Source organism: Oenanthe melanoleuca, chromosome Z, assembly GCF_029582105.1.
Source record: "Oenanthe melanoleuca isolate GR-GAL-2019-014 chromosome Z, OMel1.0, whole genome shotgun sequence".
Taxonomy (NCBI): Eukaryota; Metazoa; Chordata; class Aves; order Passeriformes; family Muscicapidae; genus Oenanthe; species Oenanthe melanoleuca.
Window position 1 is genome coordinate 6,519,918 of NC_079362.1, and position 14,385 is coordinate 6,534,302.

At 41.0% G+C, this 14,385-nt stretch overlaps 1 protein-coding gene across 1 annotated transcript in view; it reads right to left on the reverse strand.

Annotated features, from left to right (window-relative positions):
- Positions 1–14,385, reverse strand: part of VCAN (versican) — a 98,781-nt gene that overhangs the window by 65,970 nt on the left and 18,426 nt on the right. The window contains exons 4-5 of the mRNA XM_056514411.1: positions 9,602–9,776; positions 8,932–9,059 (exon numbers count right to left, since the gene is read on the reverse strand). Of these exons, the coding sequence (XP_056370386.1) occupies positions 8,932–9,059; positions 9,602–9,776 (303 nt within the window). The remainder of the gene's footprint in view (positions 1–8,931; positions 9,060–9,601; positions 9,777–14,385) is intronic.

Genomic DNA, 14,385 nt, shown 5'->3' on the forward strand with positions numbered 1-14,385 from the left:
ATCAGAGAGCCGTAAACCAAATGTTCCAGGCTTGAATTTGAAAGTTAAACTGTCACAGAGCATGAGCATTTATAAGCAAACTTTATGCCATGAAGTACACTGTGGCTGGACACTGAATCCCTCCCTTGGTGTCTAGCAGAGGTAACAGCAGCCCTGAGGCTCAACTTTGACCCCTGTTAGAGTAGATTTCTCAGCTCAACTGAGTTAATTAAATCCAGTCCATCAGAATTTACCTTTTCCATAAAGTGAATCTACTTCTGCAAGCCTCCTACCTGGCCCTTTTAGGCATTGCTAGAATCTCACTTCAAACACCCAAAAACCAGGAAATATTCTCCACTGGCTGCTCTAGAGCAGCTTCTATACTCGGCTTTCCATCAGTCTTCATCTTGCCTCATGTGGAAACAAAGGTGAGGAAATGCACAAAGCCCTCTTTGTGTGGAGAAGCTGAATTAGTTTAGAAGTTGATGGTATAGTTCAGCTTCCAAGTAATAACAATTTGTAAGTAATAGCCATCCAGTTGGAAACTAAAGCAAAGCAAATAGCACGTCTAATATTTTGCTTCCAAGGTAAATCACCGTTGTGCAGTTGTCTTGGTTTACCTTATTCACCCAAACACTCTAAAGAAAAGTCAAGCCTCACATGTTCATGTCCTGGGAATGAAGCAGTAAACTGAATCTTTTTCAGTTTTTGCCTAGACTTCAGATGAAACCAACCAGACCCAAAATGAGCATGTTCAAACCAGCAGCCCAAATTCAAAATACTTGTTGCAGGACACCAATGCCTTCCCTCAGCCACAGCAGGCCAGGACACAACAGCCACTGTTGCAGGGAAACACTGCTTTTCCACACCAGCCATGCAATCTGTCTTACCCCTGCACGGGTCTGAAGGGAGCACAGAAAAATGCAGACAGAAACTACATCACCCCGAGCAGTTTCATTCACATCAATATTACGCTTGTTTGGGGACTGAAAGGAATGCAAGTGTGAAAGGAGGCAAGGTGCCAGCTTTCTTTTTCCTGCTAAGTAGAGGCTCTGATTTGTTATTACAGCTGTAGCACCAATCCCATAGTGTAACTTGCTTTACACACATTGTGTGCAGCTTCCAGCTTGGAGGTAGAGGGACAAAGTGTGGGGAGTGACAGATAAGGGAAGCAAAGAGCCATTTGTCCTCAGAATGGTTCATTCAGCTCTTTAGACCACACAGATAATGAGCATTTCTTGTTACATCCTTCTGCATCTGCCTGCCACCTCTGGTGCTGCGTCCAGCACAGAGTGATGCAGTTATCCCACAGTCCTGTCCCAAAAGCAGCACCAGGAAGCAGGGGAGCAAAGAAAGGCCTCTCCAGAGCAGCCCTCTCTGCTCTGAGGACTGCTCACTGATCCTCTCACAGCAGCCATGATGTATATGAAAATCAGCAGTTAAATTGCAATTATATAGCAGATATCAGTCCAGTTAGATGAGAAAGTGAGAAAAATGAAGAAGAGAGATTAATTGTCATGACTTCTGTAAACAAAAAACTAATTGCAGACAATCCCACAACATTCCTTCAGAGAGACGCTTATAGAATACACAGGAAAATGGGTAATTATGCAAAATTACTAGAAAAGCAGTTTTTCCATCAAGTTATTTGGATCACTGGCTCCAAATGGAGCTTGTACACAAAATCATTAAAGTTAGTGCTATTTATTCCTCTGAGCTGTCATCTGCACTCAGTTAAGGCAGAGAAACTTAGTGAGGAGTTACGTCTTGGTGTAAGATTTAAAAATGCAGGGAACTCCTTTAAGAGAGGTCACTTTGCAGAGAACTGATTTACCCAAGCTGCACTTTCTAGGTAGAAGTTTGCCTCAAATTTGCCTTGGAGTATGCCTGTATCTGCAATAGTGATAGTCCTGCACACTTAAAAGGTGAGTGTCATACCTTTCTCTGCATTGAATATATTCTACTGACCCCACATGAGGTTATTTAATTAATTTCTTAAAATCAGCTGCTGTCAAACAGATATCATCTTTATCAAGGATTGTTTTACAAAAAAACAAACCAAACCAAACAAACACAATTTAAAAACAAAAAAAAAAGGAAAATGAAAAAAGAAAACATATGTAACAAAAATTACATCTTTACCAATACAATCCAATAAGTTAAATGCAAAGTATTTGACACCTAATTAGTATATTCAAGAATTTGTGACAATAACCTCACAAAGGAGGCAAAAAGGCAGCAGGGCAATCAGCAAAATTCCATCATATACCAAGTAAATGTGCATTTACTTCAGGAATGCTAGTGATAAGATAAAGGGTAAAGATGTTAAAACATGTCATCTTGTAATTGCTCTCATTAAGAGAGCATTTTTCTATGATTCTACAATTCTTATTTTTAAAAAGCAAGTAATGGGCAAAAATCATATTGGAAATAGCAGTAATTTGCTGTAGGAGCTATGACTCCTCAATTTGTCTCTTAAAATAGATTAAAATTCTCTATGATTAAATGTGCACTTAATGTGCTTAGTAATTGTTGGGATGAAAGGTGAAAAACAAAGAAAGAGTTTAATAAAGGCCTTGTTTGACATATGAATCCAAAAACTCTTGAAAGTTTGTTCTGCATCTGCAGGCTTCTCAAACCACCTTACCAAAAGAAAAGAATCTAAATATGAGGGTTTTCCTGGGGTTTTCATTCACTTCTAGCATATGGCTGAAACATTCTGACTTCTTCAAAGTATTAAAAAGACTCAATCCTTCCACAGGAACTTCTTCTAAAAAGCATGAAAAGTAATTCTGAAGTTAATGAAATGCATTTAATCCATGCAGGCTCTACAATTTACTCCTGTTTTTGAAAGCTGTTGTGCTTTCAAAATATTTAACAGGAGGACTAATCCTGCCACACTCTTAAAGTGTTTTTATTAACATAAAGCTGGAAGCCTCTCAATTTCCCAGCCAAAACACTGGAAACAAGGAAATTAAGAGGGAAAACTCGTCTGCTCGACAAACAAATGACATAGCCACCAACACCAGGCAGGGCAAATTCAATTTTGTGTGTGTTAAACAGCCACGTGCATTGTTTTTATAGCTGGAGCACACCCTGAGTAACTCAGCAGTTCTGTGCAGGCAAGCCCAAGGCTTAGGCTAGCAGATGAAGAAAAACTGGTTCTGCAGTACCAGGGTGCAGAACGTGACAGTGTTTAGGCTGCAGACAGTAATGTAATGTGTGTTATTGCTGGCTCCTGTTCCAAACCAAGCTCCAGGCTGATGGAGCAGCCTCAGCGGTCACAGCACTCCAAGAATCCCCAGGATTTTCCTCTTGCACGTGTTTGTTTTGCTTGGTCAAAAGAGATATCTGATGGAAGTCAGTTTTTTTCCATCTCTTTCCAAAATATCGGGGCAAATGAAGAAGTCAGATTTTTCTCTTGAAGACAAAAGCTGATTCACCTATAATCCCTCAGGAAAAGTTCTACAAGAATCAGCTCTACAGATCTCAGCTGATTTTACAGCAAGTTTCACTGCTTTGATTGACTTTCTCTCCTCAGGAGATGTCTCAGTGGGTTAGGCACATTGGTGGATGTCATGAATCACACAACTTAAAAGCAAGGTGGGAAGAAGGGCAGGCTAGAACCAAAGCCAGGGGTCAACACACAACCTGTGATGACTGGAGCAGTGGAGTTGGATTGATGGTTGGACTTAATGATCTCAAAAGTGTTCTTACCCAGCCTTAATGATTCTATGATTCTGTGATTATTACTGTCCCATCTGGAATTTGGTGCTCATGAACTTTACCTTGTGGTCAGGTGCTTCACTGTCATCCAAAACCAGACATTAGAAAAAGCAGAGGGATATTAATTATATGAAAAGCTAATCATTCCTATGGAAGGAAATGCTTAACTCTCACAATTTAAAATTGGAGAAAAAAAACAAAAACAAAGCCAAGACAAAAACTTTCATGTGTCTTTTCATTTTAATTCCTTGGTGATAGTTTTGTTTGAGGAGAACATGAACTCTTACTAAGAATTAGGAAGCTTTTTTTTTTTTTTTGTTAAGCACAATGTGCCTGTGGTGAGCTCCACCAGACCTATTAATTTGTTCCTGAGAGTTGGAACCCACCAAGTTCATCAAGCAGAGCTGTCCTTTGGGATTGTTAGAGCTCCTGGATTATGTGAGTACAGCTGCAGATCAGGGCTCCCTGGGTCAGAGACAAAAGCTGGCTAAGAGCAACAAAATGCTGTCTTTTCTGATGTTATATAGAGCATTCTAAGGGCATTTTCTCACCTGTAGCCTGTGGCTACTGCTCCTCACCCGGACACAGCCAGCAGGTCAAAGCCCAGGTAGTCATGAGACACTGCCATCACAACTTTCTTTCCCTCAAAAATGTGGAATCTGTTCAAGGCTTCATTCCTAGGACATAGTCAAGTGTGCAAAGCAGGAATACCATGACCACTTTGAGGACTAAAACATTTACCCTTGTGCCTTCAGGACCAAGGACTTCCACATCCCCCTCCTCTCTTTCTCTGCTGTTCAGGGCTGATTCTCTGACACACCAGGGTTATAAAGAGTTGTCCTTAACAAAGTCACTAATTACCAAAACCACTCTGCAGGGCTGGAAAACCACAAACATCTAAGCAGCTTGGTTCAGCTTTAAAGCAGGAGGCTGGACAAGATGAAGAAGTCTTTTTCTCTTGCACGTCAGAACAAGTCAGTTGATTCCTTTTGATGCACAGCAGCAATGATTTAACTAAACTTTCCTGAATGTCTTGAGTCTATTCTGTGCAGACCCATTGGCTGAACAGGAATCCTCTTGAGAACTTAACCCTGAATGATGTCCAAGGCTGGATAAATGTCCAGGATCATGGAAAGGCTCATAATTATACCACAGGCCCTGAGCTAGAGAAAAAACCCATGATTTTTAATGTGTCCCAATTTTGAAATCTAATCTAATTGTCGCTCCAGAAAATACTCCAGAGAAGATCTTCAGCTGCCCAAAACACAGAAAAAAACTTCTCACCTGAGGCCACATTTTAGACTATGACTGCTTTAATTATGACTATCATTCTCACAGAAATTTCCATGACAACAGCAAAACCGCATGAGAGTAGGTGGAAAGTATTCAAAGGACATCTGGTTTTGGTTTTTCTCCGTCTTCCCTGTGCTCACTGTGGGGGGGAGATGGTGCATGGAAGGAAGGCTGCACAATCTTCCCCACAGGCACCCCAAAAATAACTCTGTGAGCGTGAGTGCACCATCTGCACACGACAGAGGCTGGTCAGACTTACATGGGTTCTGGGGGCCTGGCCAGGAGACAATCCTGATGGGGTGGTTTGTGCTTTGGCTCAGCACAGGCCAAACTCCACCACTGGGCTGTGGTGGTGGTTCTATCTCCATCTCTGGCACCACAGTGCTGTCAAATTAAGCACACACTGCTTGTCTGAAGTATTCAAACTTCCTCACCCAACACCCATCTCCATCCATGGATTATACCACAGGAGACACACCTGGTGGTGTCAAGAGATCCTCACCCAAACCTTTGCAGCTCAATCACATTAAAACCTTTAGTCATGAATTGCTTTCTGCAGTTCAAAGTACCCTAAATGTCTCTGTAGGTGCCTGGTACACTGAAATAAGTGATGAAACATGAGGAATGCAAAACAATTTGTAATAAAACACCATGCCTAGTACCTTTCTAATGATACTTTGACTTCAGGTTCTCCTTTTTATCTCCAGGAACTCAGAAATTTTCAATCCTTCCCACAGTTATTCTTCTGACTGTCGCAGCAAAACCCATACTATTTAAATTAGAATTGTGCAGTCTTTAATCTCTCTGGCTTTCCTCAGAACAAGGAAATGGTAAGAGTTACCCTAGATAACTGGTTTCAATTTAAGCTAATAGTTTGTGATTTAAGGAGAAATCCGCGTCCCTGGCTAACTTCCTGATTCCATACAGCCAAAAAGGAATAAAATCGAGATGGAGCTGCTCCTACAAATCCTCAGTGCAAATACCCAAATTAGTACTGCAAATTCAATGCACATTTGTTTTAAAATGTATTGCAAGAATTCCCACCACCATTTATGGCCTTCAGGGGTAACACACCAACAGCAGCCAGCAGACCAATAAGTGTTCAATGACTTCCATGGTGACATCCTCGTTATAGCCCAAATTTTGATATCATCAGTCAGGCTTGTGCCATGAATAGTCATTCCACTGACACAGACCCTCCAAATAAGGTCCTCTTCTAGTGCAAGCAAGTCTAATAGATTTGGCATTGAATCAGGGCAGGGTACACAGATATCAGCTTTAAAATTCACATGGAAAAAGATGTATTTAAGAACACCCTATTGCCTTGGATTCATTTTGCTATGAATTAAGTCAGGAGCTAAAGATCAAATCTTGCAGGAACAACCTTTGGTGGACAGAGCCATCAGAAATCTGGCATAATTTTAGCTCCTGAACTCTAAATTTCCCACCAACACAGCAATCTAGTTTAGCTCAACTTCCCAACAACTCCATTGACATTCTGCCTAAATGTCCACCTTCTCTGTGTGAGTTGTCCTGAAGTACAAACTCACAGATGCAGTGAATCCTCTAACAAGCTCCTCCTCACCTGAAATTAACCTTTGTCCTAAGAGAAACCACTCCTGTTACACAGACAAAGCCACCTTGGCTCCTCAGCCCCACCTGAAAAAGGGAGTGAGGCTCAGAGGCTCAAGTTTCTGTGGAGGCACTGAGGAATGGTTTATGCTGCACTACACCACCATGTCTTCCTGGCATGTGCCTGTTTTTCCTCATCCAAACATTAATTTAACTCCTCTGCATGTCAGCAGAACCCACCTACACTCCTTCTATGCCCTATACCCATAAACTCCTCCTGGAGGTCATAGAAGTTGTTGCCACACTGCTGATCATTTTAAAACTCCTGAGAGAATGAAAAAATAATGAAATCTCTTTCACGTACACACACATAACCAACAAATGAACCAACCAACCAACCAACAAAAAAAACCAAAAAACCAACAAACAAAAAAAACAACCAATAACAACAAAAGGAAAAAGCTGGGGAGTGTCCTTGGTTAATGATTATAATAATCTGGCATTAAACTTGTTCAATATAATGAATGTAGTACAATATTGTGCTCTGGTTTATATATTGGTTAAAAATGGGTGTTTCATGTGCAAGCAAATCATGTCACCACAGTCCAGCTGATAGGCCACAACAGTGGGACAGAAGTATAGATGCATCCAGAGAGGGAAAAAAAGATCATAAATCTTGGCAAATTAAATTTTATAACAAAGAAGAACCAATTAAAGCCCATGAAAAATCGAGGGCCTGTGCATTTTCATCCATGAGGACTGCACAGTCACTGCAGCCCCTTTGAACCACACAACAGTCTGGCTCCAGGCTGTTCCAAGCAGAGACCATCAGCCTCGGTGAAAAATGCTTCAGTTTTGGCTTAAGTTTTATTTTTGAAAGTTTAGTTCAGCTTTTGAGCCTGAGAAACTGCTGGCTCACATGCACCCAGGACAATCTTCTCTGCATTAGTTACACTTCTTTGTTCTTAAAGAGGGAAAGGAACAAGGGATTGCTCTTCACACAGGAATTATACAGATTAGGTTTTTGACTAAACCTTCTCTTCATAAACTAGGAAAGACAGAAACTGAATATAAAAATGTTGATTTAGAGGAGATTCAAAATCCAATCCTATCAAGGACTGATGGAGGATCAAATGTCATGAATTGTAGATCTTCAGAGGTGTTGCTCACTGACAGATGTAAACAGGAGATAACTAAAATTCAGACAATGAAAAGCACTAACAAAATTCTGACACTTAATTTTCAAGCTCAATTTACAAATTCTCAAGCATATACTTTTTCTGGAGGCTTTGCAACACCTCTGTTGCATGTATTGCATGAATCTCCAAGTTGTCCAGGACAGATCTTCAGCTACTAAAAATAAAACACTTACTGATTTCAGTAACTAAAATCTCTAGAATTCACCAGTAGGAGGTAAAAAAATTGCATGATCTAATCTCTATTTTACCTAAGACAGATTACAAACCAACACGGAGCACCTGCATTTTGCAATTCCTTTTTAAAAATATATGTACATCTACAAAGGCAGGCTTGCTCAGAGCCAAGGCTGATTTATTGTTCTGTTGACTTTAAGAGCACTAAATTAAATGTGTAACAGCCAAGGATCATCCCTGGAGATGTTTAGTTAGGAATTATGAGGATTTTTTTTTAAAGGAATTGTGGAACTAGCATGGAATAAAAACCTGTAAAACAGAAGCAGTGTGACACACTCAGGTCACTGTAGTAAGTCAAAAATGTATCTTAGTCCTGGTTGCAAAGCATCTCTGTAATAATTTTACTAGACCCAAATAATTTTACAAGACCCAAAAAATACAGAGTTTTTTTTCTTGTTTGTTTCTTTCTGAATCTTTCTGAGATGGCCCATTATTGAAAAGATACTATTAAATATAGATGGCAATTCAATATCTGTCTAATTTTATGCCATGGACATATGAAAAGACTTAATTGCATATTTTATGAATTATAACACAGTTAGCACATATACTACATCTATCTTTGCATATACTTATATATGGTATATACAGTTTCTCAAACATAAAATGCGTTTCTTTGAAAATACTTTTATGTAACATTGAAAAAATAGGATGCTTCAACAGCAACTTTTGTGAGATATACTGCACTGACTGTAGGCAGCTTGAACTCTGGCTGCCTCTTTGTAGTCTCCACACTGGCCTTTAATTAGGATCTGCAAGACCACAAACCGTAGGTTCCCTCCATTCGGCAGTTCCCTTCAGATCCAGAGCAGCCAAAACTTATTTTAAATGGAAGTTTCTCCTTCTCTGCTCTTCCACATATTAGGCTCCCCAGTCACTGTTCAAGTGCTGCAGTGCACTGCCAGCCTTTGCAGACCCTGCCTCTCACCTTCCATGCGCTCCACGTAGCAATAAACGTCGTAAGTCTCGTTGGGGAAGCGGCGCCCGTACGTCCTGACTCCTTTCTTTCCCATCTTATCTCCAAAGCAGCCAACTCTTGGATGTCTAATTGGATACCTGGAAATGCAGAAAATTTGTCACTATGATGCCTTGGGGTTTTAGCCTTTTATGTTTTTTAAATCCTGTACTGCTTTAGTGTACAACTCTAAACTCCATACAGAGTGCTAGCTTAGTGTCTTCACATTTTGGTCACACAAAACATTTCCTCTGGGCCTAGGGTCCAAGGACACCCTACAGCCTCAGGCCCTAAAAAGTACTAACAAAGGTGAGTTGGAGGGGAGCAAACTGGGGGTAAATGACTTCATTATCTGAAGCTGTAATTGGACAATTAGCCCCTGATATGTAAATGGACAAAACTTATAACTTTGTGAAAAACTTGTGACCATCTTGGGTGCAGCCTCTGGGAGGCTTCTGGCAGCCCAAAGTGAATCTATTGAAGGTCTTTAATAAATAGCCACTTTATTCTCTCAATCTGGTCTAGCCTTTGTTCTAGGTAGTCACTCCAAGCCATCAAATATGTCAAGACAGCAGTCCAAGCCTGCACAGGCGAGGCACACAAATCTTGGGGAAAAGAGTGAGGGGTATTTTGAAAGCCTCACCTGACAGTCTGGTCAGACACCCAGCCAGCATCACACTGCTCAAACCCATCCTCATAGGCTGCTTTCAGCTGCTCTGGGCTGGCCATGACAGCACCATTGTCCCGGCAGGTCTGGTGGGCTTGTGTGAAATTCAGGGTGTACCTGCTCGTGGCAGCCCGGTAGTGAAACACCACACCTGAGAAGGCAAAAAAAAAAACACATTAGTGACACATTTTGTGTTGTTCCTCCAGCCATCACCACTCTGTAACCCAAAAAGCCCAAGTCAGTGGCACATTTTGTGTTGTTCCTCCAGCCATCACCACTCTGTAACCCAAAAAGCCTAAGTCAGTGGCACATTTTGTGTTGCTCCTCCAGCCATCACCACTCTGTAACCTCACCTAGGTGTTGTCACAATGCTGAAAACAGATGGGTAGAATAAGAAATAGTGCAAAAAGGTGAGATGTTATGGTATAAATGATGTTCCCCCTCTAGTGGCTGCTACCAGTAATGACAAAATACCCCCAAAAATGTGGTTTTTTGAAGCAGATTTGTTAATCAGTGATGGTCCTGGTGTCTGTTTCCACACATCAAAGATCACTACAAATATCTCATTTATCACTAATATGGATTTTGGCCAATTTTTCATAGCCGCATTTTCCTGCACCCACCACAAATTGTACCAAAAAAACACCCAAAAAAAAAAAAAAAAAAAACCAAAACAAACAAACAAAAAAAAACCACACGCAAAAAAAGTATGATTTTATTTGGGGTTTTTCTGGTTCTGAAAAGGACCTTGACAATTTCAGCAGTTTCTGGACCTTTGGAGAGGGAGGTCTGGTGTGAAGATGGTTTTGTTTAAAGCAGGATCTCTCTAAAAGCCACATTCTGCTTTCAACACACACACAATTCCCACTGAATCTGACAACAGCTAGAACAAACCATAAAGGGCACTGAAGTGGCAGAAAACAGTCATCCCACCTTACAAAATCATTTCCCCTATTACCACTGTCTTTTACAGTTTAGCATCAAAGGCATGTCCCTTGCAATACCTAACTAATTGCACTCTAAAATCCTCAGAAGCGTTTCAACACCGTAAAACATCCACAGAATAGAAACAAAACAAAACAAAACAAGCCTCTAAACCATTAAATGTTCTTTTTCTCTGTTGGTTTCACTGGATGAGGAAACATGAGGAATCGTGATGAGGAAACAACATACTGTAATACAGTTTGGGAAAATGGTGACATTGTAGCAATAATTAATTTTACAACAAGTCTTTGCTATTAGAGCATTGTTGAAAGATAAAAAGTCTGCTAGTTTACAAACAAATAGAAATACAGGTCATTTGTCAAATTGTTGATGCAAGAATTCCCAACTTATTTAGAAGTCTTTTTCCCCATGCAGACAAATTCAGTAAAATTTTGCCAGTCATCAAAAATCTGCATATGGCCAATAAGCAGAGAATACACATGTTTCTCCTTGTCATAATTCACTGAGAAATTAATACAGAAAATATTATCTGAAAACTACTCAGCCATCAGACGTCATTTTTTATCAAAGCCACTTGCAGAGAAACAGGAAATAAAAGAAAAAAGGCTGGGAATCCCCATATTTCATAATTTAATAAGGAGTCACACACCAGCTGCAGCCACTAACTGGAAGCTTGCAGACCACCAGCATCCCCATAAAATGCCTTTTAGAACTGACAAAACCTATCGCGAACAGCTTCTTCCAAGCAACAGTGTAATTTCAGCTTCAAATGGATCCAAGTGTTGTTTGGCAACAGTGACAAGTGAAGAATACACCCCGGAAAATTACGGCTGGTGTTTGTATCATTATATTAAACTTTCCAGGTGCCTGAAATTCACTCATTAAGGGTGTTAAATTGTTATGTTATTTCACTGCATTATTTGGCTCAGGCCCGCAACACTGTTCCAAACAATTTTTGGGCAGATTTCAAGAACAAGCAGAGAACAGGGACAGCTTCCAAAGGGCATCTTCATCCTGTGCTGGGAGCCAAAAGAGCATTTCAGTGTGGATGGGGACACCCTGCTCCCCACAGCCTCACTGCTAAACCAGCCCAGAGCATAGACTTAGGCAACACCAGCATTTAAACCTTAAAATCACAAAAAATATTACCTGGAGATTTAGATTTTTAGCATGCGGTATGCATAAAAGTATTTATTTTAATATATTCAGAATTTAGTAACAGTGGTTGAAACTGTGAACTGAACACCTGCTGGTATAAATGAGGATTGCCATATTAGTAGCATAGAAGTAAATAAAAACAGGAGTTCAGGTGGCCTGCTTGGTGCTCTGGATCTAGAATTTAAAGGTGGGCAACTTTTACCCAGCTCCCAACAGAGGGAGATAAAATATTTACCCTGTTTTATAACTATGAACCCATAATAATATTCACAAGCTGCACCTGGCTTTTCTGTATGTTATTTCTGAACATACACAGCCATTTTAAAACTTTTTTTTTTGTAACATTGGCATTTCTGTAATAAAGCATATTTTATGCTGAGTCAGAAATGGCCAAGTATATGAAGCAATTTTTAAATTCAGTTTGTTGTTTTAAGCTTAATTACAATGTATTTTGAGTGAATATGGATTAATTGCCTCTTTTTTATAAATTTTTTCCAAGGTTGCTTAAGTGATAGTATATGACTTCAAACTGGGCACAAGAGCTTCTGCTTTTCAGTGCAGCCCCCAGAGGTTTGTTCTCCTAGAGAGGATGGCAACATATTTCTCTAAAGCTGTATTTATATTTTTTTAAGCTTCCTGCTTCTTAAACATATGAGTGCATTTTCCACAACCAGCTATTGCACCTCTCATTCCTTCTTTTTTTTTTTCCTTGTTGGAAGCACCACTGCCCTTCCTACCCTGACAGAGCCGTGTGACACCTGAACGAGGCAGGACTAAAGAGTTAATACCCCAGCCAATTTAAAGTGGATTTCTCGGAGGCAAAGAAGAGCCTTTGGTCATTTGTAAATCCTGGAAAGGAACTCGGGGAATGCTTTGTTCTCCTCGCCCTGATCCACAAGGTAAACTTCACCTATTCCAAGAGCTGGAGGCTCCTCTATTTCCAGTGAGGAGCTAATGGACATGAAAGAGCCTCCGAGATGAATGGGAAGGAGGACTCACTATGCATAAGCCTGTGCAACAGCTGCAATAATTAGAAGACCCCTGGGGCTAAGAAGATTAAAGTGCAGGACTTTCATTGTTTCAGTTAGACAGAGAGAAGGGCAAAACCCATTGTCCCGCTCTTTGCACTTTAAAACATTTGAAAAGGATTTTTTCCCCCCTTTGTCTATTTCCTCCCCAAAAGAAAAGGCAAGAAAGGAGTTGTCCTAGGAACAAATAAAGCAACTGGAAAACAGACTACAGCAGTATAATGTTGTCACTGAACATCTGGCAAACAAAGTCAGTGTAATTACAGGAAGGAGTAGCAGCAAGAAAGAGCACTCATAGCAAAGCAATTTGTAGCGTCCAAAATTCACTTCTGTCAGAGCAAGGGCGAACGTCTTTTCATCGTTTACCTCATGTCTTAGACCAGAAGATAAAAATGTGAAGTGTTTAACTTTTAACAAGCAAGGGTTTCCATGGGTAAGATCCTGGTTTTGTGGTTACACCCCTTTGTGTTGCAGCTTTATGGTGTATCATGCATCAAAACCCTGTGGAACTACAGGGGAAGCTAGTTTATTAGCTCCTGGTATGGCTAATAAATTATAGTTCACTTTCACCAGAGAGATCATGCTGCTGCCGCATGCAGTGTTGGATGTGGCCACATAAAGCCCTGAATCTCAGAAGTTGCCTAAGACAGCAAACATAAAGGGAAAAGATTGTGATGGAAGTGCTGTTAATTTTTGCCTTCAGACTTTGGACACTGTGGTGCAGACCCTGAAATAAACCCCGGGCCAGTGCCAGAGCTACCGGACAGTTCAGATGACAGCTCAGATCCTCCGCAGAAGGCAATCTGCATTACAAATACACCCCAAAAATAAAGGTTACAGGGCTGAGCACGGTATGAAAGGAAGGAATAGGGCAGTATTTTCAGTTCTCTGCATGAATAATTCGAGTCTCTCTCTCTCTCTCTCTCTAGGATTTGTACCCATCTTCCGACCTCTATTTTGGGTTTTGGCGACCTGAGAAGACGAATATCGCCTTGCCAAGTGCCTCAGAACTCACAGGTGAGGAGGGAAAGCCAGAGCTCTCCAGGGACAGACGTTTATGTCCATCCCCCCAGCACACAGGTGGAGGGGCACAGGGACCCCTCTGAACAGCTCCAGGTAATCAGAGAAGGCATCAACGCTGAGTTCACCTGTGTTTTTATCCTTTATTACTCTCCCACCACAGCTCCTGCATCCAGCCCAAGGCAGAACCACCCCACCTGTCCACCCAGAGGCTGCCACACTCCCAAATTCTACAAGAGGGACACAGCAGCTTGGCCAGACCCTTTCCCTCCCTCTTTCTGGCATGCTTTGCATGTAGACCCTGGGTCTTTATCTAACCTAGAAATAAAATTTGCTTCTGCCATCCTCTGTTGGCCGCTACCAATTGTGTTCTTCCCTTTACAGGAAGATTCCTCCTTAAGGGAGGAGAGTAAAACTCGAGCTGGAAAATGCAGCAGCCCGTGATAATTTACACGGAAGCTCAACATCAAGAGGTGGTAAGGTTTCAAGGCAGGTAAATCCAAAAGATTAGGTAAAAGCACCTCTTCAAACGCCTACTTAGAGAGATAAAGAAGGGGATTTCTGCTGCGGGGAGAATAGATCAATTAGGTTGTCAGCACACAATCTCCC